Source organism: Lontra canadensis, unplaced genomic scaffold (assembly GCF_010015895.1).
Source record: "Lontra canadensis isolate GAN:19392208 unplaced genomic scaffold, GSC_riverotter_1.0 scaffold10, whole genome shotgun sequence".
NCBI classification, from domain to species: Eukaryota; Metazoa; Chordata; class Mammalia; order Carnivora; family Mustelidae; genus Lontra; species Lontra canadensis.
This window is the reverse complement of record NW_022631004.1, coordinates 20,165,044-20,188,635: the sequence shown is the minus strand read 5'-3', so window position 1 is coordinate 20,188,635 and position 23,592 is coordinate 20,165,044. Positions and strand designations below refer to the sequence as shown.

At 39.3% G+C, this 23,592-nt stretch overlaps 1 protein-coding gene across 3 annotated transcripts in view; it reads left to right on the top strand.

The window, feature by feature from the left end:
* The window catches only part of GALNT7 (polypeptide N-acetylgalactosaminyltransferase 7), a 148,356-nt gene that overhangs the window by 110,718 nt on the left and 14,046 nt on the right, over positions 1–23,592 (top strand). For 2 of the 3 annotated variants that reach the window (XM_032855776.1, XM_032855774.1), the window contains exons 3-8: positions 7,998–8,164; positions 12,502–12,632; positions 12,888–12,967; positions 15,328–15,510; positions 18,471–18,588; positions 20,305–20,427. In XM_032855776.1, coding sequence (XP_032711667.1) covers positions 7,998–8,164; positions 12,502–12,632; positions 12,888–12,967; positions 15,328–15,510; positions 18,471–18,588; positions 20,305–20,427 — 802 coding nt within the window. Of the gene's footprint in view, positions 1–7,997; positions 8,165–12,501; positions 12,633–12,887; positions 12,968–15,002; positions 15,186–15,327; positions 15,511–18,470; positions 18,589–20,304; positions 20,428–23,592 lie in introns of all 3 variants that reach the window. The other variant, XM_032855775.1, reaches the window with a different exon arrangement.

Sequence of the window (23,592 nt, the reverse complement as noted above, 5' to 3'; positions counted from 1 at the left end):
GTTTGCTTCTGGAAACTTGGCACTGATATACTACTGTTAAGATCCCAGGAACGATCACTTATGCATATTTAGAAAGTAACCTTCACTAGGTACCAGCTTGGGTTTATGAAAAGGAATCAAACTAACAGCAACTATATCTTAAAAAAAAAAAAAAAAAAGTTTACACCAGTGGACCAGGAGACTGTGTGATACCTAATTCATCTTGATGTAGCTGCATATCTGAGTCAAGTTTTCAGATCCTTTTGGACCAGGTAAAGAAATGTAGTGTGAAATATGGTACAGTTAGATGAAATTGATGGGTGGAGTGATAGCAGCCTTTCAAGGATTACACATAGCTTTCTGGCACTGTATTTGACCTTTTCATACTTGTCCATATAAACAGTGGATACAGAGATAGAAATCATACTAATTTCAGTCTTCCACATAAAAAACCAGGAGGAACGGTTGTATACACCAATTGACAAAATCCTCAAAGAGAGCAGATCCTGCTGGAACATGTACCCAAACCAAAAATGTAAAATGCGATAGGTGTAAACACGGTGCTTTATGTGGCGTTCAGCTGCAGAAACAGAATGAAAAACATTAGACTTAATGCTAATCAGGGGAGAAAACTTGTAGGGGTTTGTGATCTAGCAGTATGATATGGTTGCAGAAAATATATCCAGTGCCAGTGTAATTTTAAATTGTAAAGGATTCCTATCCAGAGTAAGGGTTGTAATAGGGCACCTTTATTGTAGCAAGTCCACATCTGGATTATAGCAGGCTTTTCTGGGAAAGACATCGATAGGAGCATATTCGGAGAATGGTGATCAGGAAGCTTAATTTATAAATTTCTTTGATGCTTTCGTTCTTCATCTCGGTGTGTGTAATGAACTGTAAGGAATACATTCTACCGTAGCATGTTCTCAAGGAGCCTACTTCATGTCATTCCAATCAAAGTGCATGGATTCTGAATACCGGGGTAAAATCCACTCCCCCCAGTCTGTTGGCTCGAGTGATTTGGTTTAACAGTGGTAATTCTCCTTTCATTGAAAATGTATATTGGTTTCTGAATGCTAAGTTAAATTTTATATTCTACATTACTAATTTATTCAGCCATTGGGTGTCAGCACTGTTTCATGTAAATCATAAGCAATTTTCTACTTTTATCATGGGAATGAGCAAAAAAGGTTTTAGATGGAGACAGGAAATATCCCTAATTTATTTAAAAATAAAAGTAGATAATTTTAAAAAGTGTTCCCCAAATTGAGGGTTTGTTTCCCATGCCTAAAAAAGCATGTGCATGCATGTGTGAATACACACTACCATAGATCAATGATAGTCTATTTGGATTACAGGGGTTGGCAGCCTAAGAATGTTGTGTTTTTCATACTCTGCTGAATTAGATATTATTTATTGATAAAGTCTAAGTACAACAAGGCCGTATATCAAGTTACAGATCTTAAAAACATAGCTGGTACAGAGAATACAAGTGAATTATACATAGGTATTTCACTTTTGGTTTTGAAATCTACTTTTTTAAGTTATAGAGTAACAACCATGAGAATTTTTATTCCCATCCTTTCTTCTGATCCCCAGGACCTGGCCCATATTGCCACTATGATCATACTTTGTTAAATGACTTTAAGAATAACTGTAGCTTTAATCATTGCAAACCCATAATCTGAATGTGAATTATTTGTGACCTTGATTTATCCTTGATGTCAGAGGATTTATAAGCTGTCTTGGAAAATGAAGCACTGGAGAGCAGAAATTAGCCAAAAGTCTATAAAAAAACCCCACCCCTTTAAATGTGGCATTCTTGGTTCAGCTGACCTTGCTTCTCATTCGAACTTATAAACTCTACACCAGTAAAGTGAGGGGAATTATGCAAAATAGGGGGTTTTACCTCAATACCTTGAGTGCTTCTTTCAATACTAAGGCTTATGTATATTATGAGCTCTATTTCCATATGCTCCAGACAATGGACTTACCTCACAATGGAAAGTCAGAGAATCTGCCCAAGAGCTAAACTTTCTCATGAACCTCCATTCAAGCTGATGGTGGCCAATGAAAGCTAGTAATTAAAGGGAACCCAATCTGCATTGGCATAAAGGTCTCCTTTGGGCTAGTGTCCAGCCTGAAGTTCATGTTCCCTCTCTGGGCTGTTTCTTCTCCACAGTGTCTCATCTCTTCCTTTCCTTTCTTCTGTTACATCCAGGTGATAGGACAGTCTTGCATTCTTGAGGTGTTGTGGGCAGTTCTGGACTGTTTACCCTCCATCTCTGCTGCCTCCTCCTGTCTTCCCAGTTGTATTGACCTCTCTTCATTTGCTGCTGAAGGAACCCCTGCTGTAGTAACTTCTGGTCAGTTCTCCTGCTGTCCTTGGGACGGATGGCGCCTTCCCCACGTGCCCCATTCCAGGGACTCCTCTCCATTTTGGCTTTCACTGGCACTGTGGATCCTCTGAACCCTGAGGGCCAGTCCCTGGCTTAAGCCTTCTCTATCCCATAGCTCTGTTACATATCATCTTACCCCTTCCCATGGTGACTCTTGGCAACCCCTAGATCTTAACGCTCTGCTGCCTTCCATGCTCCCACTGGAAACATGTGGAAATACCAAGCTCTCCGGTTCCATCCTAAAGCCAAGGGAGACTGCAAAGAAGAGGTGGGAAAGGGGATTGTGTTTAACCCTCTCTGCCTTAGTACACCTCAACATTATTTCTGTTCTGTGCTACAGCCATACCCTGCTGGTTATCTCCTGCTCAGATTCAGAAATGGAGGCCAAGCACACATCCTTTCTTCCATCTGCTTTCATTCCATCTTGTTCCCTCCAGATTTTCTATCCCTCGCCACTAGAAATGCTTTTCCTTCCCCTTTCTGTGGAAGAGGAATGTCCCCTCCTCCACCAGCCATATGGACTTGTTCTTGAGGGTACCTCAAAATAGAAGGGTTGTAGGGGGGAGGGTGCACATTACCAAGAAAAGAGAATGCATCCAGGGGTCTTCCAAAAATATCCCCAGAGCAACTGAATAAATATTTATGGAGCAGCTATTTTGTGTTAGATTATGGTGAGCAAAATAGATGAGACTCCTGTCCTCAATGAGCACACACCCTTGAGCATTTTATAGGAGAGATGCCTCCGCAAAGGCATGGAGGTATATGCGTAAGGGTGATCACTGTAACATTGTTTTTAGAGTCAACTGAAATGTCCATCAATAAGGAAATGGTTAAGTAAATTATGGGCCAGCCATACTGTGGAATATTATGCAGTAGTTAAAAAGTTAAAAAGAGATAATAAGATAAATCTGTACATAATCACATGAAAGAAGAATTTATACCTACTTATCTGAATATATGTTGTGTGTGTGTATATATGTGTATATATACACATACACATTTATACGTCTGCGTGAGTATAAGAAAATTTCAAAAATACACAGCCTGGGGTGCCTGGGTGGCTCAGTGGGTTAAAGCCTCTGTCTTGGGCTCAGGTCATGATCCTAGGGTTCTGGGATCAAGCCTGGCATCAGGCTCTCTGCTCAGTGGGGAGCCTGCTTCCTCCTCTCTCTCCCAATCTCTCTCTCTCTCTGCCTGCCTCTCTGCCTACTTGTGATCTCTGTCAAATAAATAAATAAAATCTTTAAAAAAAAAAAATACACAGCCAGCTATTAACAATGATTTCCCTTAAGAGGTGAGATTTGACATAGATGGGGAAAGGTAAAGGAGGGAACTTTCACCTTCATACACTTCTGTATTGTACAAGTTGTATATTGCTTTGGTCATTTTTGAGATGAACAGGGAAAATATACACCAAGAGTTGTTAACTGTCACACAATCTAAACATCTTTGGAGTTATTTCTAAACTGTATGTAGGCAAGAGGGGATGAAAAGATGAGACAACACACTCTATTCCAGCTCTGTTGTCCCCTTGTCCTATGGAGGAAGGCAAGGTAGCGTGCCCATACCTTTAAACTGTCTCCACATGCAGCTCTCCCCAGGACAGTGATGGTGTCCCTCAACGTACACTGTCTCCTGACTTCACTCTACCTCTCCCCGCTCCCCTTCAGTCCCTCTGTGTTTTCAGCTCCTTTCTCTTCCATTCAAAGTCCCTGTCTGCTCGTTTCCACAAGTTGTCATCCGTTTTTAAAGATTTCATTTATTTGTTTTAGAGAGAGAACAGCGTGGGCAGGGGGAGGGGCAGAGGGAGAGAGAGAGAGAGAGAATGTGAAGCTGACTCTGCACCGAGCACAGGGGCCGACCTGGGGCTCAGTCCCATGACCCTGAGATCCCCACCACAGCCGAAATCAAGGAAGTCAGAGAGTTAACTGACTGCGACACCCTGGCATCCCCCAAGTTGTCATCTTCTGCCTTAGAAATCAGCAAGTCCCAAATGTCCTACCATGTCTTAAATATTTTCACCATTTCTGGTGTCTGTTATAAATCAAAACTGCTATCTGTGCTCTCTGGTTCTGTTGCTTTAAACTCAGTGGTTCTACTCAGAGAAAGAAAAAGGTTGCCTGAACTTACATTGGGATTAGAGTTTGTTTGGGGGGCTGTTATCCCTACCCATTTAAAATTAAACCTGTGGGGTGCCTGAGTGGCTCAGTCAGTTAAGTGTCTGCCTTCAGCTCAGGTCATGATCCTGGGGGTCCTGGGATCGATCCCCACATCGGGCTCCCTGCTTTTCCCTCTCCCTCTGCTCCTCCCCGCTGCTTGTGCACTCGCGCACACTCTTTCTCTCTGTCAAATAAATCTTTTTTAAAAAATTAAATTAAACCTATGTGCCCAGATTGGTTTCTCTCCAGAAGCGCTCATCACATCTTTCAAGATATGCATTCTTCCACTACTGTATTTTTTTATCTCATTCTGAAAGAGCATTTGCCCATCTCAACTTTGGGTTACGCTAGAAAGCCCTCTTGGTTTAATCTGTTGCTAGATGCTGCCACACTGCACTACTCCTTCCCCATTTCTGGGGCCATCTTCTCGCTGCAAAGGGGAGGGAAAATAGTTCCCATCACATAACAGCATGTTCCACGGGTGCCTTGTATGGAGATGATACTTGGTTTCATCCTCAATTCTTAGATCTTGGGTCAGTTTTTAGCCATTCGTACATAGGTATAGCTAGTATTTTTTTTCATTTGTTTTATGCTTAACGAGATTTCTTATAAATTCAAGATAGCCTAGGTTTATTTCCTGTCTTCATTACTTACTAGCTGTATGATCTTAGATAAATCATTTCTCTCTGAGTCTCAGTCCCCTCATCTGTAAAACGGAGACATTTATTGTACTAACCTCAGAGTGGTATTGGGAGATTAAATAAGTTAATAAAAGTAAAGCAGATAGAACAGTTCCAGTCATATAATAAGTTGATATTTGTTATACTGCAAATGCCCTTCTTTGTAACTTTTCCTCTTTAACTTATGTTTATCTTTCATATTTTAATTAACTAATGATACAGATCTTCCAAGTTCTTTTTTTTTTTTTTTTTTTTTTTAGATTTTATTCATTTGGCAGAGAGAGACACAGTGAGAGAGGGAACACAAGCAAGGGAAGTGGGAGAGGAAGAAGCAGGCTCCCTGCTGAGCAGGGAGTGTGATGATGTGGGGCTCTATCCGGGGACCCTGGGATCATGACCTGAACCGGAGGCAGACGCTTAAGAACTGAGCCATCCAGGCTCCTTGCTCTTCCAAGTTCTTATAGTATCTGTATCATATGCACATGATTCATTCTTGTGCTTTTATCTTTCCTCCTTACTCTCTCCCCACTTTCTGAGGATCAGTACTTTTTTTTTTTTTTAATCATCTTTCTGGTCTCACCCTCAAATCACTGACTGTAGGAGCCCTCCCTGACCATATGTCTTGAGGCTAGGTGAGGTCCATCTGTCATATATACCCTGGTTTTTGCACCAACACACTCAGGGAAAATACAGATATTTGTTTTGTGTCTTGATTCCCCTGTAGGACCATGGCTTCAGAAGGGCAGAAACCATGCCGAACCCCCTCAATGCCATAGCCCTAGGGCCTCGCTTAGAGAGCATGGGCGTAATAGGTAATTAATACTTGTTTAATGAGAAAATGCAGATGTAGGAAATCGGACGTAAATGGATTACCGGACTCAATCTGCATTTCTACAGAAACCTCTAAAAACATAGATAATTTAGAATAATTTTGAAAGGAAAACACCTAAGAAAAGGCTATTTCCATCTGTATTGGGTCAGGCCCCATTTTAAATAACAGTTACTATTCTAAATGCTGGGATAGGTTATCAAGCTGATAATGTTAATTATTGCTCTCATGGTTTTAAATTTAATCTTGGAAACAAGCTTATTTACTTCAAGAAAAGCTTTGGGGTTAAAAAACAAAAATGTGCATGAATATATACACATGTATGTATGTATCTGTATAATACATAGATATTTTGTGAAACTCACTGAACCTTCCCTTGCTCCTTAAGTATTTATCAGGCCCTGGTTGGACTCTCCTTTCAATTAGAAAAAGGCTTTTGGGGAACTTTATTCCTACTACAGTTGTTTTAAATAATTTTGTGTAGACACATGAAAAAATACTTCACATCAGTGTCATTGGGGAAATACAAATCAAAACCATAATGAGATACCACCTTATGTCAGTTAGGATGGCTAAAATTAAAAGACAGGAAATAGGTGTTGGCGAGGATGTGGAGAAAGGGGAACCCTCTTATACTGTTGGGGGGAATGCAAGCTGATGCAGCACTCTAGAAAACAGTATGGAGGCTCCTCAAGAAGTTAAAAATAAAGCTATCCTATGACCCAGCAACTGCACTACTGGGTATTCACCCCAAAGATACAGATGTGATGAAAAGAAGGGGCACATGCACCCCAATGTTCATAGCAGCATTATGTCCATAATAGCCAAACTGTGGAAGGAGCCGAGTTGTCTTTCAACAGATGGATAATGAAGATGTAGTTCATATAAACAGTAGAATATTACTCAGCCATCAGAAAGGATGAATACCCACCATTTGCATCAACATGGATGGAACTGAGGGTATTATGCTAAGTGAAATAGGTCAATCAAAGAAAGATAATTATTATATGGTTTCAGTCATCTGTGGAATATAAGAAATAGTGCAGAGGATCATAGGGGAAGGGAGAAAAAACTGAATGGGAAGAAATCAGAAGGGAGACAAACCCTGAGAGACTCTTGACTCTGGGAAACAAACTGAGGATTGCAGAAAGGGAGGTGGGTGGGAGGATGTGGTAACTGGGTGATGGGCACTAAGGAGGGCACGTGTTGAGATGAGCACTGGGTGTTACATGCAACTAATGAATCGTTGAGCACTACATCAGAAACTAATGAGGTACTACATGTTCGCTAATCGAATTTAAATTAAAAAAATAAAAATAAAACAATAAAATAGCTAAATATCCTTTAGCTAATCTAATAACTAAACCTTACTAGAACCTTTAAAATTCATTCAACAGTAATTTTTTTAATGTCTGCTATTCTGCTATATGCCACAAGTCAGCCTATTTAACGGGTTTTGTTGTTGTTGTTTTTGTTGTTATTTTTTTCTGAATGTTTTACCCGTATCAGAATGGTACAGCTTTCAAACACAGCTACCTTGTGGTTTATACACGGCAAGTGAAACAAATCCTTTGCACTAGAAACTCAAGTTTTAAAAAGGAAAATAAACTGAGATCTAAGTCATGGAAAAAAACAACCCAGCCCTGATAGCTGTAAATAATATCTGAAGCATCCCCAGCTGGGAGGCACATACCCAGAAATTAATTCTCTTTATCCACACAGCAAGTGCCAGTTGGTTAGGAAGGAGTTCTGTCGATGAGTCCCTGCATCTCATAGCATCTTCTCTCTTCTGTTTTGTGCTTCTGTTAAGACATAAAAGGTTGTGTTTCATTCACTTAAGTCGGTTAAGTCAATGATATTTAATCCAATCAGAAAACATAATCATAGTAAGTGAGGAACCCCGCGTTATACATTTCCTCTAAATAAACACGGTGAAATTTTCCTTTTGCAGGTGCAAGTATTGGCATTATGATGAAAACCTGCTCACTTCCAGTGTTGTCATTGTCTTCCATAACGAAGGATGGTCAACCCTCATGAGAACAGTCCACAGTGTAATTAAAAGGACTCCAAGGAAATATTTAGCAGAAATTGTGTTAATTGATGATTTCAGTAATAAAGGTAATGGCTATAGAAAATTGACATTTTGTCTATGAAATAAGTTAATTAGGAACAATTACAAAATGTAATTTTAAAATTAATTAGCCTTTAAAAATTAATAATTAGCATCCCTTGATAGCATCTGTTACCAGCAAGTTGGCCATGTGCCAAGCATTGTGTGTGGATTATTTTGTTTAATCCTGACAATAATCCTTGGGGCGGAAGTTGTTATCATCTTTATTTTACACATGAGGCTCAGAGATGTTAAGTAACTTGCCAAACACCACAGAGATAGTAGTTAACAGATGCATCCAAATCTACAGGCTCATAAATCTGTGTGTTTCGGTCCTTCTTACATGTTACCAATTTTCCGGGCCTTGGATTTTATAAAAATTTGGTTTTGGAGATGATTTACTGAAAGATCAAAAAAGTGTTAAGTGTGTGTATATTGCAATGTCACCTGATGCTCCATCCGTGGTTGTCAAAGTGAGACCCACATACCTGTTTAATAGCCTGTATTTTGCACTTGAACAGTGATGCAAATATGGAATTTGACCAGAAACCGTGGGCCATTGTTATTTATAATACGAAGTAGCTACTGGAGCTTATTTTGTTCTATATTTGATGTAGTACATTGACTAAAAGGAAATTGTATTTTATTTTTTATTCTTTTTAAGGGGTCAGCTCTTATCATTAGGGAGATATTGCATAGTCTTGGTTCAACTTGGCAAGACAGAGATTGAGCGGTGGTTTTCCAGATAAGTGGGTTTTTTAAATTAACATTTTTTCTTTAAGTAGATCCATTATTGTAAGCTGAATGTATCTTCTTAATGGCACAAGTATGAGAAGATAGATAATGCTATAGTTCACACCCCAAATCAGCATGCTAAGTAAAAAATGTAATTGTGCTGCAGAGACCCAGATCTGGATATTTACTTACTCCCCTTCGCCTGTCACAAAACTGAGTTGAAGTCTTTGAAAATTGACTGAAGAGCTCAGGCTACTCGAGAACAGCAGGATATTTGCTTTTCGGCAAATAAGTTTTGCAGAGAATTTTCGTGTACAAGTAGTGATACCACAGAATATGTTCAGTGCGGACAGAACGTGGGTAGCATGAAAATAATACTCAGAACAGCTTTACAGAAGAGCTTTCTCCAAAACTTAATTTGTAACTCTTGCAGTCTAGATAAACCTCTGCTGTTTTGGCAAGGACAGGACCAGAATCTTGATCTTGTATACATGTGTTAGCACAGAGAAGAAATAGAAATATGGCCAATTTCCTTTCCCCGTCGTTTTGGTACAACTAATCACTTTTTTCAACTAATCACTTTTAATTACACTAAAGAATGTAAACTTTAAACTTCTTAGTCCTATCAAATGCCCTTTCACGTAGACATCTTATCTTGGTTGCAATTTTCTATGATAGGAGTGTTTTCATTAAGGAACACATTCCTTGAGACACATTCCTGTCTCAAGCTAAATATTTGAAAATAGGTTTTAAAGTAATCCTGTTGGTACCGACAATATTTTAGATTTAGGAAAACCTACATCTACAAAAATAACTGAGAAATCTCATGTATGTGATTATGCTGTTTTTAAGAAGCCCTATGTGATTAATACAAGTAGAAGCTTAGCATATCCTTTAAAAAAAAGTGAAGAAATACTAAAATATGTTTTCCATCCTAAAATAGCTGCTTGGCTTCAGAAAAGGAGCACAAAATTTTAGACTTCAGGTTTTTTGTCCATTTTACCTTAGTATTTTGGTGATCAGTGTTTCTGTTGTTACAAACCTCTAATATTCAGTCTCTTATAACACATTTTAATAGCCATCAAGTGCAGGGCCCGCTTCGCTTACAGAGTACAGTGAAGCATTTGTTGGGGTTATACTCTTGAACAGAGCTACAGTAAGTCTTTAACTTTCCCAATTTCAAAACAACCTTAAAATTTGTCAGTCCTGGCCTGTGAGTGGGAGCATGGTTTGTTCTTTGAGTTATAATTTTTCTTTTAATGACAAAATACTAAGATAATACCTTGCAGAGGAGCTGGCTGCTGGTACTATCTGGGTTTCTGGAAAATACAGTGTCCTCTCTAAACAAGGTGTGGGACCTTTAAATAGAGCACGTTCCTGCATGCGTGTATGTCAGGCAGCTTGAGGCTGAGGCTGAGGTCAAATGGGGCTCCACACTCTCAGTGGCTTGTAACCACAAGGGCTGTATCATTCCCTGGCTCCTACTGTGTGTTTTCTGTGGGTCAGCCCAGCTCTGCCCCACATCACCATTGCATGGCAGCCTGATCTCAGACATTTCCTGCCTTGTGCAGGGAGAAGCTAATGGTGAAGCACTAGTGGGATTTTAGCCCTTGTGCTCACAAGTGCCTCACATCATTTTGTCCCCATCTCACGGACCGTGGCGAGGTACATGGTCTGGCCTGCCCTCAGTGGGTTGGAGAGAATAAATAATCCCCAACTGTGAGCATTCTTAGAATCTACCACAGTGCGGATCCCAAAGAAGCCAGAAGTCATTTGCTTGACCAACCGATCTGTTGGATCACCTGAACTAAGAATCTACATTTGGAAAATAGGCTATCAGCTGATTTCTGGCCATAGCAGTTTATTTTAGATTTATGTAGATTGCATAGCCCAAAGAACACCAAAATGCAATTCAGAAGGACTTTTTAAAAAGTAATTTAGGATTGGGGCACCTGGGTGGCTTAGTTAGTTGAGCGTCCAACTCATGATTTCAGCTGTGATGGGGATCTCAGGATTGCGAGATCAAGCCCTGTGCTGGGCTCCCCGTCAGTGGGGAGTCTGCTTGAGATTCTCTCTGCTCCTCTCCCTCTGCCCCTCCCCCTGTTCTCTCTCTCTCTCTCAAATAAATAAATAAAATCTTTTTAAAAAGTAATTTAGGATTGTTACTGAGCTGAAAAAAAAATCAAAAGGTAAGATTTAAAAACAAAACAAAAAATAAATCACTTAAAGGGAAAAGTACCTAGATTTCTCTGGGAAAAAAAATATAATTCAGCATGAGAATTTTATTTGTAATACTCATTAAAACTGGATGCCAAAATAGAAAAAGGTGGATTTTTTTTCTTCTCAATTCTAAATACCTGTACATAGGTGTATTTCTAATTATAAGCTCCCTAAAAATGAGTCAAGTATTAAGTGTATAGCCTGATTTGACCACTTAAGCACCAGCACATCATGCAATTGAGCTAATGGGACACCTGGTGGCACAGTCAGTTTAGCTTCCAACTCTTGGTTTTGGCTCAGGTATGATCTTGGGGTCCTGGGATCAAGCCCCACATTGGGCTCTGTGCTCAGGGCGGAGTCTGCTTAAGTTTCTCTCCCCGCTTCCCATGCCTTTCCTTCCCCCTTGCACATGCTCTGTCTCATTCAGTCACTCTCAAATAAATAAATCTTTAAAAATAAATAAGCTTTTGTTGTTGTTGTTTATGTATTCATGGTCCAAAATTTTAAACAACTTAAAAATATTTTTTGTGTCCCCAAAAAACATCTTTAGAGATCCAAGAGCTAGTTGTGGCTATGATGGGTCAATTTCAAGGGCTCATAGTGACACAAATAAAAACTACTCTCTAGCACCTGGAAAACCAAGGTGGAAATTTTGGCAAATGTGTCTTGTTTTTCTAACAGTTTCCTCCACCAGATTGCAAATAAATACATGTATGTTTATTCGTTATATCTAAATATTACATTTAAATATTCACTTATGCATATATATTTTTCTATGTATATACATATGTATATGTATATACATACATACATAAATACCCTTGTTGATACCCAAAATAGAGAGAAAATTGTACTCTTTGATTATTATTTGCTAACTTGATCGAAACTATATAACACCAAGACTGCAACCTTGAACGCTGATCACAGCGGGAGGAAGATGGCCAAGAAACAAATGTTAACCTATACCTTGTGTAGATGCCAGTAAAGTCACATAATGTTACTTATAGTGAGTGTATCTTCAGAAATCTGGAGACTTTTCTTCTGCCGAAACAAACAAAATGTTTGCCTTAAAGCTTTTAGATATGACATTACGTATGTGAATTTTTTATAAAAACGGTTTCCATGTCAGCTAGCTTAGTCATCATATATTTAATGTTTGGAGAGATCTTCGATAACTCTCAGGCTAAACAGTTCTCTGTAGGCGTATTAAGCTCAAATATTAACTCAAATAATGCACACTACCTGAGTTTCCCACAAACGTTCAGTCTGTTTCAAATCGACTCCCAAAGGATCTGTTGCCCGTTACTGTTCCTTGAAAAAAAATAATAGTCTGACTGGTTTATAGACATCAATATAATTTGTAATGTTGATTGAATTTTTTTATTCATAGAACACTTAAAAGGAAAACTAGATGACTATATTAAGCTGTGGAATGGCTTAGTGAAGGTATTTCGAAATGAGAGAAGAGAAGGTTTGATTCAAGCACGAAGTATTGGTGCCCAGAAGGCCAAACTTGGACAGGTAGGAAACATTGGATGTTTACCCTTTCAGCATCTTGGATTTGCTAACTAAACGATCATGTATGTTTTGAAGTACCCTTCGGATGTTGGTTTTTTTTTTTTTATTGAAATGAAAATGCTGGCTAGATTAAACAGATAACTCGTATATCAGAACAGACTCTCATGCTGATTTATATTAGCATCTAATTTTAAATTGTGAGTGATACACGATGTGCCAAATATGAGGAATGTTCTTTCACCTGCCTCTTTCTTTAAGGTTTTGATATACCTTGATGCCCACTGCGAGGTGGCCGTTAACTGGTATGCACCACTGGTAGCTCCCATTTCCAAGGACAGGTAACATTACCTTGCTTTCTTTTCTTTCCTGGGGGAACTGTAAACCTGGGCGTAGAAGGACAAATCATCTTCTCATTCTTCTGATTCCAGTTCCCCTCAACGCCTCAAGCATTGAGGAGGAGCATAAGTGCTCCTTCAGCTCGTTGTGTCCGGGGGTGGGGGCCTGCCCAGCCTTGGGGGTGACACAGACGCAGGCAGTCAGGCATTTGGGATGAAAAGCCACGGGGGTTTCACTCAAGAGTAGTCTTGTGGTCGGGTTATTGAACAGACATCCCTCTAGCTCCAGAAGCTTTCTCAAAGAGTAACATTAATTGCTCCCTCTACCCTGTGGTAACGGTTCTAAAGCCTGAAGGCGCACGCTCTGAAATTACACTTGGTTTTTTATGCCCTTTTGAATTATTACTTCAGACCAGCTGTGACACATGTCAAGGCTTCGGGTTCCTATGGAAACTCTAAGGTTTAGAAATTGACAGCTACTCCATGGAAATGTGTCAGTCGCCATTACATTTACAGAAATGTCTGAACAGTGGAAGGCAGCATCAGTCTCCTAGTTCCAGAAGCCTTTCCTGCTTTTAGTCCAGAATTCTATTTCAGAATCGAGGGGGAAAAGAAAAACATGTCCCTGTGGTGAATATGAGTCAAAGGGCGAACTTTGGGGGATTTAAGCATCAGAGGGTTTGGTGTGAAGGCCAATCATAAACATTTTTCACACGCTGTTTTAATCCTCACGGCAGCCCCGAAAGGTAGATATTATTAGCTCCATGATACTGAAGAGGATATTGAAGCCTGGAGAAATTAATTGATTTGCCCTGATTCAAGCAGCTAATAAACTATCAAACTGAGATCTCTCTAGGACACTTTACACTATTTATTTAGAAATCTGAGAATCATGAGAAGTGAAGAAAGGTAACACACCCTCCCCTCTCCAGGTGAAAACTGGCAGTCTCCAGGCACAGTGAGGAAGTGGTTTCCTGCAGGGTCTGCAGCAATCCCACATCTACCCCATAGTGACCCCCGCCCCCACTGTCCCCTGGGAATCCACCGTCTGCAGAGAATAAAGCAGCTGGCTCGAATCCAGTCCCCCCACATCAGAATTCTAAGCCCTGGAGGTTTTTCTCTTCTCTTTGGCTTCTAAGCCTCTAAAAAGCACCTTAACATGGTTATGAAAAGCTGCAGTCTCTATTTCAGGAAATGCATTTTAAAATCCTGTCTCACAAAGATGACCATTAAAACAAGCTGGGTGCAAAATTATCTTTGCAGACTTGATCCTACACCTAACTGGTCGTATAGGAGTAGCATTTTATGAAGCCCAAATACGAGGTATTTTTTGCTTTGCGTTCTCAGGCCACTACTTAAGTTCTTCAGCAGGTTTTGAGTGATTGTTTTTCTCTCTTTTTTAAAAAAAGCAGGAATACAATACTGTACCTTTTTTTTTTTTTTTTTTTTTTTTTGCTATGACAGCTGTTTATTGCAATTAAAGGAACAGGAAAAGATCCTGATGCACTAAAGGAACAGAGACAGATTTTCATAATAACTTTTTCCAAAGGAGTACAGAGAGTTGGGAGAACCACTGAGTATGTAGCCGGTATTATTTCTATACACACACACACTCACGGTCACACGCACATTCACGCTCATTCACATTTATATTCATATTCATTTTTATTTAATGGAGGAATAAGGAGGGAAAATAACAGGCAGGAAAATCTTGTAAATAATGCAAAAATTACCAGGAGAAAATTGCCTATAGGACCAAAGTAAAAATGAGAAAGCGCTATCAAGTTCAAAGACATGGCTCTTTGTCCCTGACATTTGTCAGGGAACAAGCCAAGGGAACAGTCTGCTGCATCTTTCCTTCACAAAAAAAGGGCTCCTTGACTTTTAAAAACATTCATTCAATTTTCCATTAGGTTTTAAACTCTTCTAATGCAAAAAATAATAATAATAATAATAAAAAGAGACAATATAGTTAGGCATGCTAAACTAGTCAGTTTTGGGTTCTTAAACGCTTTTTCATTTTCTGTAAATATTTCAGAACTACATGTACTGTGCCTCTAATAGATTACATAGATGGGAATGATTATTCCATTGAACCGCAGCAAGGTGGGGATGAAGATGGTTTTGCCAGAGGGGCCTGGGACTGGAGTTTACTATGGAAACGTATCCCTCTAAGCCACAAGGAAAAGGCCAAAAGAAAACATAAAACTGAACCTTATCGGTAAAGATTGCTACTTTATTTTCTAATGTGGAACGTCTATCTAAGTGCTTTTTTTTTTTCCTTCCCCATGTGCTTGTATAAATATGTGGGTCCATACATACCCTTGCATTTCATCTTTGCTGCCATCATCAACACAATACAGAACCATTTGCACTGTGCCGATTATAGATGTCATAAATGGCAACACATATGAAATTGTACCCCAAGGGGGTGGTGACGAAGATGGGTATGCCCGAGGAGCATGGGATTGGAGTATGCTCTGGAAACGGGTGCCTCTGACCCCTCGAGAGAAGAGAATGAGAAAGACAAAAACTGAACCATATCGGTAATCACTAAATCACTTACATGTTTTTCTTTTCTCCAGTTGCTGCTAACATATTAACCTCTTGCTAAGCTAAAAAATTTGTTATTAGAACTGTAGTGGCTTATGCAGATTCTGAAGAGTTTTTTTCCCTTGCATTATTTCCGAGGTTTGAATTGACATTTGCTTCTTTGTAATTGTTTTTTTCCCTAAATGCAAGCTTCATTTGTGGGGTTGGGGGGGAACTAGGGATGGGGTTATATGGCATTGGTTTCAAATAGAAGTAGAAAAAATCTTTGCCCTCCTGTCCTAGTAGAGTAGACATCAAATTGTATTCTTTTGGCCATAATTTCATTCTGTAAATTAAAAATGCATAAATCATTTCCAGTCCAAGCTTTATGTCCACTTTGATCCCTTGGCCATAGTGTTAACGATGAAAGGCAAATAGAAGAGAATTCTCGTCTTTTTCTTCTTTTTGTTTTGTATGCTAACTCATAAATAATATTTTTGTACCGGGTTAGGTCTGGTGCGTAGAAATACATGACTTTGGAAAATATTACATAGAACCCTTTATTACTTCCTTCTCAGAAGAACATTTGATTAAAAGGAAACTTTATTCCAAAGTCAGCTTTTGTCCCTTCTTATGGGACAAATAGAACAGTTTATCCTACCCTATTCTTTTGCTTGTTTAGTTGAAACATTCACTGCCTGCCTTTCAAGAGTGACTCCAAATGAAACTTTTTTGTCTTATGTTAGTATAGCTTCTAAATGTGTCTAATTTTTTCAGATCTTATGGTTCTGCTTTTGGTCTCTCTCTCCTTGTTATACTACTGATAATGTTAGAACCCTGTTTTGGGAAGTTGCTTCCAATGTCATGCAAATGCTGGCGGGATCTGGGTGGGTCATGATATTCAAATACTGAGATGGCAAACATAAGGAAATTATGGAATTTTAAGCTTTGACGCTTTCCAAATTTCCCTTTGAAGTTCTTTTTTTGAAACAGTCCAAGAATGTACTGCTTACCTACTTGATTTGACAAGAACTTCTTGGTGTACAAAATAAAGGGTAATGATTATATTTATATTTCTGCCAATTCCATGGGCTTGGCTAGTAAAGGAATTTTTTTAAGCAGGCTAGAAAAATTCATGGGGGTGTCCCTTTAAATAACTCACTGGTTTTCATGTTAAGATGAATCTTAAAATATACACTGAGATAAATAGGAATACATTTAAATATTTTATTTTTATTTATTTATTTGAGAGAGAGAGACAGAGCATGAGCGAGGAAAAGGTCAGAAGGAGAAACAGACTCCTTGTGTGGAGTTGGGAGCCCGATGTGGGACTCTATCCTAGGACTCCAGGATCATGACCTGAGCTGAAGGCAGTCGCTTAACCAACTGAGCCACCCAGGCGCCCCATAAACAGGAATACATTTAAAGATAAAAAAGGCATGATTACAATGGAGTAATTTTAAATGAATTAAATAAATGTGCCATGAAAATAACCAAGAATGCAATAGCTCTGCTTACCAAGTCAGGCAGCATACCTTAAGAGATTGGCTTCGCTTGATGTGATTTCCTTTAATATTGAAAGTATTACTTGATTTATTATTTATCTTCTCAACAAATATTTAATGAATGTTTATTATGTGCTAGAAATTGTTTCCTGGGGATAAATTTTTCAAAGATATGTTCTCTCGTGGCACTTAAAATATAAGGGGTGAGACAGAAATGAAACAGATCAGTGCACGAATAACTCTGGAATAGCAGCCGCCAAAAGCAGTGCGAAGGCAAACCACAGGGTACGTGGAGCTTAGTGGGGAGAGAACCTAATCCAGTTGGGAGGAGCCCGAAAGGCCAGGAGTTGGTCCTGTGGACAGGGAGGAAGAACTTTTCAGGAGAGCGAACAGTCAAGGTGAAACCCTGAGAGAGAGGAGTGTTTGTCGTGTTGGAGGTGCGAGCAGAGCAGTGAAGAACTCCGGAAAAAGCCTGCTGCGCATGGAGAGTAGGGAGAGAGGCTGGCATCCCTGGGCCCACACTGAGTCTGCGCTGCCCGCTGTGAGATTCGATGTGGATGAGGGCAGAATAGAAGAAGAGACAGTCAGGGGTGTCACCATAGCAGTGCAAGGGACGGGAGCTTGGTCTGGGATGGAAGCAGCAGGGACAAGATCCAGATACCTTTTCAAGGTGAAATCAGTAGGAATTAGTGACAAATTGAATGTTAGGTGTAGTGACGAAAAAGGTTCTGAGATGGAAGAATCTACTTAGGAATCAAGACGCATTAATCATTAATTGTGGGGGAGCAGGATGAAAATTTCTTCCTCTAGAGATGTGAGTGGCTTGTCCCCAGAAAGGACCCAATTCAAGATTCCATTCAGGAAGCCCCGCAGATCGCCCCTTTGCATTTCTACCTCCCAACACAGTAAATAGCTAATGTCTAATTCTCCTGTGTCGTTTCCGTGCTACATTTGCAAACTCTGAATGAACTGTGACTGTTCAGCCATGATTTACACCCTTATTTGGCATGCCCCTGAGCTATAAAATTAAAAAATGACAGACTACTTCCATGGTCTATGGTTTCACTCGTCCTAGAATGACTCATAAATCATTGTAGGAGCAGTTAGCAGACCATGGCTGTATGGCTCAGTATTTTTAGGAGTGAAAGAGAAAAAAATTCTATCTTAACTAACTCTCAAGGCTTAATTTTCAAACCAACAAGGGCACTAAGGCGCCCTCTCCTGGCAGAATGGTGCAATGCACTACTTCATAATGAACTGCAAATTGGATTTCAGATAGAAATCAGTAAATTCAATAAAGAATTATAAACAGATTGTTTTGTGAAGGCTTTGTAATTTCTTAATGTTTGGCCATTGGTGTTGTCTCTTCTGTGCATTACTTAGATTGTGTTCCAAACTGGCTGTTGTCTGTTGGTGAAGGGGTACTGGGGGTTTATCTTTAATAGTTACTGCAGTGTTTCTTCCCTTAGGTCCCCTGCCATGGCTGGCGGATTATTTGCCATTGAACGAGAGTTCTTCTTTGAACTGGGTCTGTATGATCCAGGCCTCCAGATCTGGGGTGGTGAAAACTTTGAGATCTCATACAAGGTAACATTTCATTTAAACAAATGCAGTTTTCTAAGTCGTTACCGACTTTTATGACTTTCAGATAAGGCTTGCTTCTTTGGGGGGGGGCTGTTTAATGCATTTCTCTAAATTATAAAGAACAACTAACAAAAATGCATGCCTTTGGGGAAAAAAATAGGGCAAAATGCCAACTCCCAACTTCTTATATGCTTACATGGCTCATCTCAACACTGAAGCCAGCAAACTTCAAAAATGAAAGTTCCAGGGCACCTGGGTGGCTTAGTCAAGTGTCCGTCTCTTGGTTTCAGCTCAGGTCACCATCTCGGGGTCCTGGGATCGAGCCTCATGTCAGGATCTGCACTCAGTGGGGAATCTGCTTGAGGATTCTCTCTCTCCCTCTCCCTCTGTCCCTCCTCCTGGTTGCACACACATACTCTCTCTCCCTCTCTTTCTCTGAAATAAATAAATCTTTTTTTTTAAAAATGAAAGTACCTCCTCGCCCCACTCCCCGCCTTACCCTCAGGCTTTCTGTGCCTTGAAGCCTTTTGTTATAAAAGCCCTTTAGGGAATCTGCATGTGTGGGGCCACATTTGACCATCCACTGAAACTGTTGCCATTTATCACTGTAAGACATGGTGATTCAGGACAGAAGCAGAACCCAGCCATGACTGTGTGTTCTCAGACTGACACTGGAGCTGCCTTCCTGCAGCACCCACCCTGTTGTTGAGGCAGTCCTTGGACAATAATACCGTCCATGCTCCCACCCGCCCTCCCGCTGTCCACAAGAAAAAGAACTATATCACAGTCGGAGTTAAAACAGATATTTGTCTCTTGTCTTAAATGTCCAGAGACGAAAGAAGAATAACTCATTCCCTGCTCTCAAGGAAGTTAGAGTTCGTAAGAAGAGATTAGAATTAAATTCATAATACAATAAGAAGGTAGATGGCATTCAGTTGGTGTGATTAAGAAACAGCATCATCCTGGAGGGAGGACTTAAGGCAGACGAGGAAGGTGGGCATGATACCGATAGGCAGAGATAAAGGGAGGGGAAGGAGACCCCAGGGCCGGTAGACTGGGTTAGCAGGTACAAAGGTGGGAACAAGAATACGTTCAGCAAACTGTGAGAGCACAGTTTAGCATAATCTGATGGCCTGAGTAAGAAAGACATCCAAGAAGGGGAAGTGGACACATACGTTGGGATTGTATAGAGGAGGCACTCCGATGCTGAACCAAGAGATTTTTACAGGATTTGATAAGCCGGGGGCAACCGATCGAAGATGCTAAGCAAGGGAATAACATGACCCAGAGCCGCCCTTCAGCTAGAATAATCTTACTATAAATAAGGATAGCATAGAGTGGAGAGAAGCAGGAAGTGAAGAAACCAATTTGGAGGTTATTATAATAATCACCCAGGTGGGAAATCCATTAGCCTTGGAAATGGCGAGTGATACCAGGAATGAAGAATGTGTGACTTTGCAAGGTTACACTGGGCGAAGGTTGTTTAAAGCTGTAAGTACACAAGGGGCCCTGAGGAGTGGAATATTATTGCATCCCATACTGCCTTGTTTGGTATCATAGGAGTTTGAAAACACATTATTTTAGGATTCGTTTCGTCTATGAATTCCCCATGGACACTGTATCTAATTTAGATTTTACATTTACATTTATAAGACAAATTTTCAAGTATAATTTATTTTGATATATGAAACAACTTCCACATGTGTTTTCCCCTGATAGATATGGCAGTGTGGCGGCAAATTGCTGTTTGTCCCCTGCTCTCGCGTTGGACACATCTACCGTCTCGAGGGCTGGCAAGGGAATCCTCCGCCCATTTATGTCGGCTCTTCTCCAACTCTGAAGGTGAGTCTTTGGATACCAGGAGAGTAGCCTGGGGAGCTCTGTACCACACGCCCCTCCATCGATAGTCCACACATCGAAATCATTTCAATGGCAGCTCACGGAGTGCGATAAATCATTGAAGCAGTCAACGCTGGTTCTCCCTTCTAGCTTAAGCTGGACTTACTCATGAAACACCTTATTATTTTTGTTTTGTTTTGTTTTTATTTGAAGTAGAGCTGACATACAATATTATAGTTGTTAGATTACAGGTGTACACAGGTATTCAACATGTATATACGTTGGGAGGTGATCACAATAAATCTCGCTACCATCCGTCACCATTGAAGCTGTTACAGTGTTATTAACTCTGGTCCCTATGCTGTGCATTGCCTCCCCTTCCCGCGTGTCAGCCATCTGCCCGCTTTGCTTTGTTTGCTTGTTTGTTTGTTTTGTCTTTTAGATTCCACATAGAAGTGAAATCATACGGTATTTGTCTTTCTCTGCCTTACTTATTTCACTTACCTTAATACCAGCCTTGTTGTCCATCTGGGTCCATCCATGTTCTAACAAATGGCAAGATTTCATTCTTTTTTATGACTGAGTAAAATTGCACTGTGTATATGTGTGTGTGTGTGTGTGTGTGTGTGTGTGTGTGTGTATGTGAGTGTGTATATATTTATATATCCCACATCTTCTTTATCTATCAGTATTATCAATGGACACTTAAGTTGCTTCCATAGCTTGGCTGTTGTGATTGTAAATTGTATTATAACTAATGCTGCAGTGAACATAGGGACACATATATCTTTTTGAATTAGTGTTTTTGTACTCTTTGGGTAAATACTCAGAAGTAGAATTCCTAGGTTGTAGGGTAGTTCTGTTTTTAATTTTTTGAGGAATCGCCATACTGTTTTCCATAGTGGCTGCACCAATTTTCTCAAAAGCAGCACACAAGGGTTCCTTTTTCCTCTTATCTTCACCAACACTTATTTCTTATTGTTTTGACAATAGCCATTCTGACAGGTGTGAGGTGATATCTCCTTGTTGTTTTGATTTGTGTTTCACTCATGATTAGTGAGGTTAAGTAGCTTTTCATGTATCTGTTTGCTATGTGTCTTTCTTCTTTGGAGAAATGTCCATTCAGGTCATCTGCCCATTATTTGATTGTTTTTTTGCATTTTTATACTGAGTCATGTGAGTTCTTTATCATTTTGGATATTAATTCCTGTCTGGTTGGATCATTTGCAAATATCCTCCCATTCAGAAGGATGCCTTTTCATTTTGTTGATGGTTTCCTTCACTATACAAAAGCTTTTTAGTTTGATGTAGACCCATGTGTTTATTTTTCTTTTGTTGTACTTGCCTGAGGAGATAGATCCAAAAAAATGTTGTTCAAGAGCTTACTTCCTATGTTTTCTTAGGAGTTTTATGGTTTCAGGTCTTATGTTTAAGTCTTTAGTCCATTTTGAGTTTATTTTGTATAATGGTTAATAAGAAAGTGGTCTAGTTTTATTCTTTTGCAAGAGGCTGTCCAGTTTTCCCAAAATTTATTGAGGAAACTGCCTTTTCCCCTTGGCTTCATTTGTCAAAGATTAATTAACCACATAAGCTTGGGTTTATTTCTGGACTGTCTATTTTGTTCCATTGAGGTATGTATCTGTTTTTGTGCCAGTACCATACTGTTTTGATTACTATAACTTTGTGGTATAATTTCAAATCAGGGAGCATGATACCTCCAGGTTTGTTCTTCTTTCTCAAGATTGCTTTGGCTATTCAGGGTCTTTTGTGGTTCCACACAATTTTTTGGATTATTTGTTCTCATTCTATAAAAAATACTATTGGTATTTTGATAGATATTGCACTGAGTCTGTAAATTGCTTTGGGTAGTATGGACATTTTAATAATATTGATTTTTCCAGTCCATGAATGTGGTATGTCTTTCCATTTTTTTATGTGTTATCTTCAATTTCTTTCATCAGTGTCTTATAGTTTTTGGAGTATGGGTCTTTTGCCTCCTTAGTTGAATTTATTTCTCGATTTTTTTGATGCAATTATAAATGGACTATTTTCTTAATTTCTTTTTCTGATAGCTTATTATTAGTATATAGAAATACAACAGACTTATGTATATTAATTTTGTATCCTACAACTTTACCAAATTCATTTATTAGTTCTAATAGCTTTTTGGGTAGAGTCTTTAGGGTTTTCCATGTAAAGTGTCATGTCTCTGCAAAAAGTGACCGTTTTACTTCTTCTTTCCCAATTTGAATGCTTTTTATTTCTCTTCTTGTCTGATTGCCATGGCTAGGACTTCCAACACTAAGTTGAATAAAAGTGGCAAGAGTGGGCATCCTTGTTCCAGATATTAGATGGAAATCTTTTGGCTTTTCATCATTGAGTATGATGTTAGCTCATGGGCTTGTCATACATAGCCTCCATTATGTTGAAGTACGTTCCCTCTGTATTCACTTTGTTGAGAATTTTTATCATAAATAGATCTTGACTTTCATCAAATGCTCTTTCTGCATCCATTGAGAAAGTTACATGATTTTTATTATTGTTTTTATTAAAGTGGTGTATCAGGTTGATTGATTTGTGAACATTGAACCATCCTTTCATCCCTGAAATAATCCCAGTTGATCATGGTGTATAATCCTTTCAGTGTATAGTTGAATTCACCTTACTGATATTCTGTTGAAGATTTTTTGCATCTGTGTTTATCAGGGATCTTACTATTTTTTAAGATTATTCTTTGTATCCTATTCTGATTAAGATTTTTATATTGAATGTTCTCCATGAGACGACATCTCAGAAAAATAAAAACAAAAAACAAAAACCCTGCCACTCTGTCAGAAAATAGTTGAAAGGAAAATGTCAGCTTCTACTATTTTCACACAAATAAAATATTATTTTTGTTTGTTCTAAAATAATTAATCCTACTAGGAGTTTGTGCAGTAAACAAAATCAGATTTTTGAACAATGCTTGCAAAAGATTAATGTCTTTTTTCTCTCAAACCAGGAATAAAGCAGAAAAGCTTCACACAGAGGCCAAATATCCCACTGCTAGGAAGATGAAGTCCTCTATTCTTGACCAAGCAACTTTGAAGTTTCTCTAGTTGGGCTGCTTTCATAAATTCTAAGTGCATAGGAGTCTGATTCCCTTCATTTTCTGGAGCCCTTAAACCA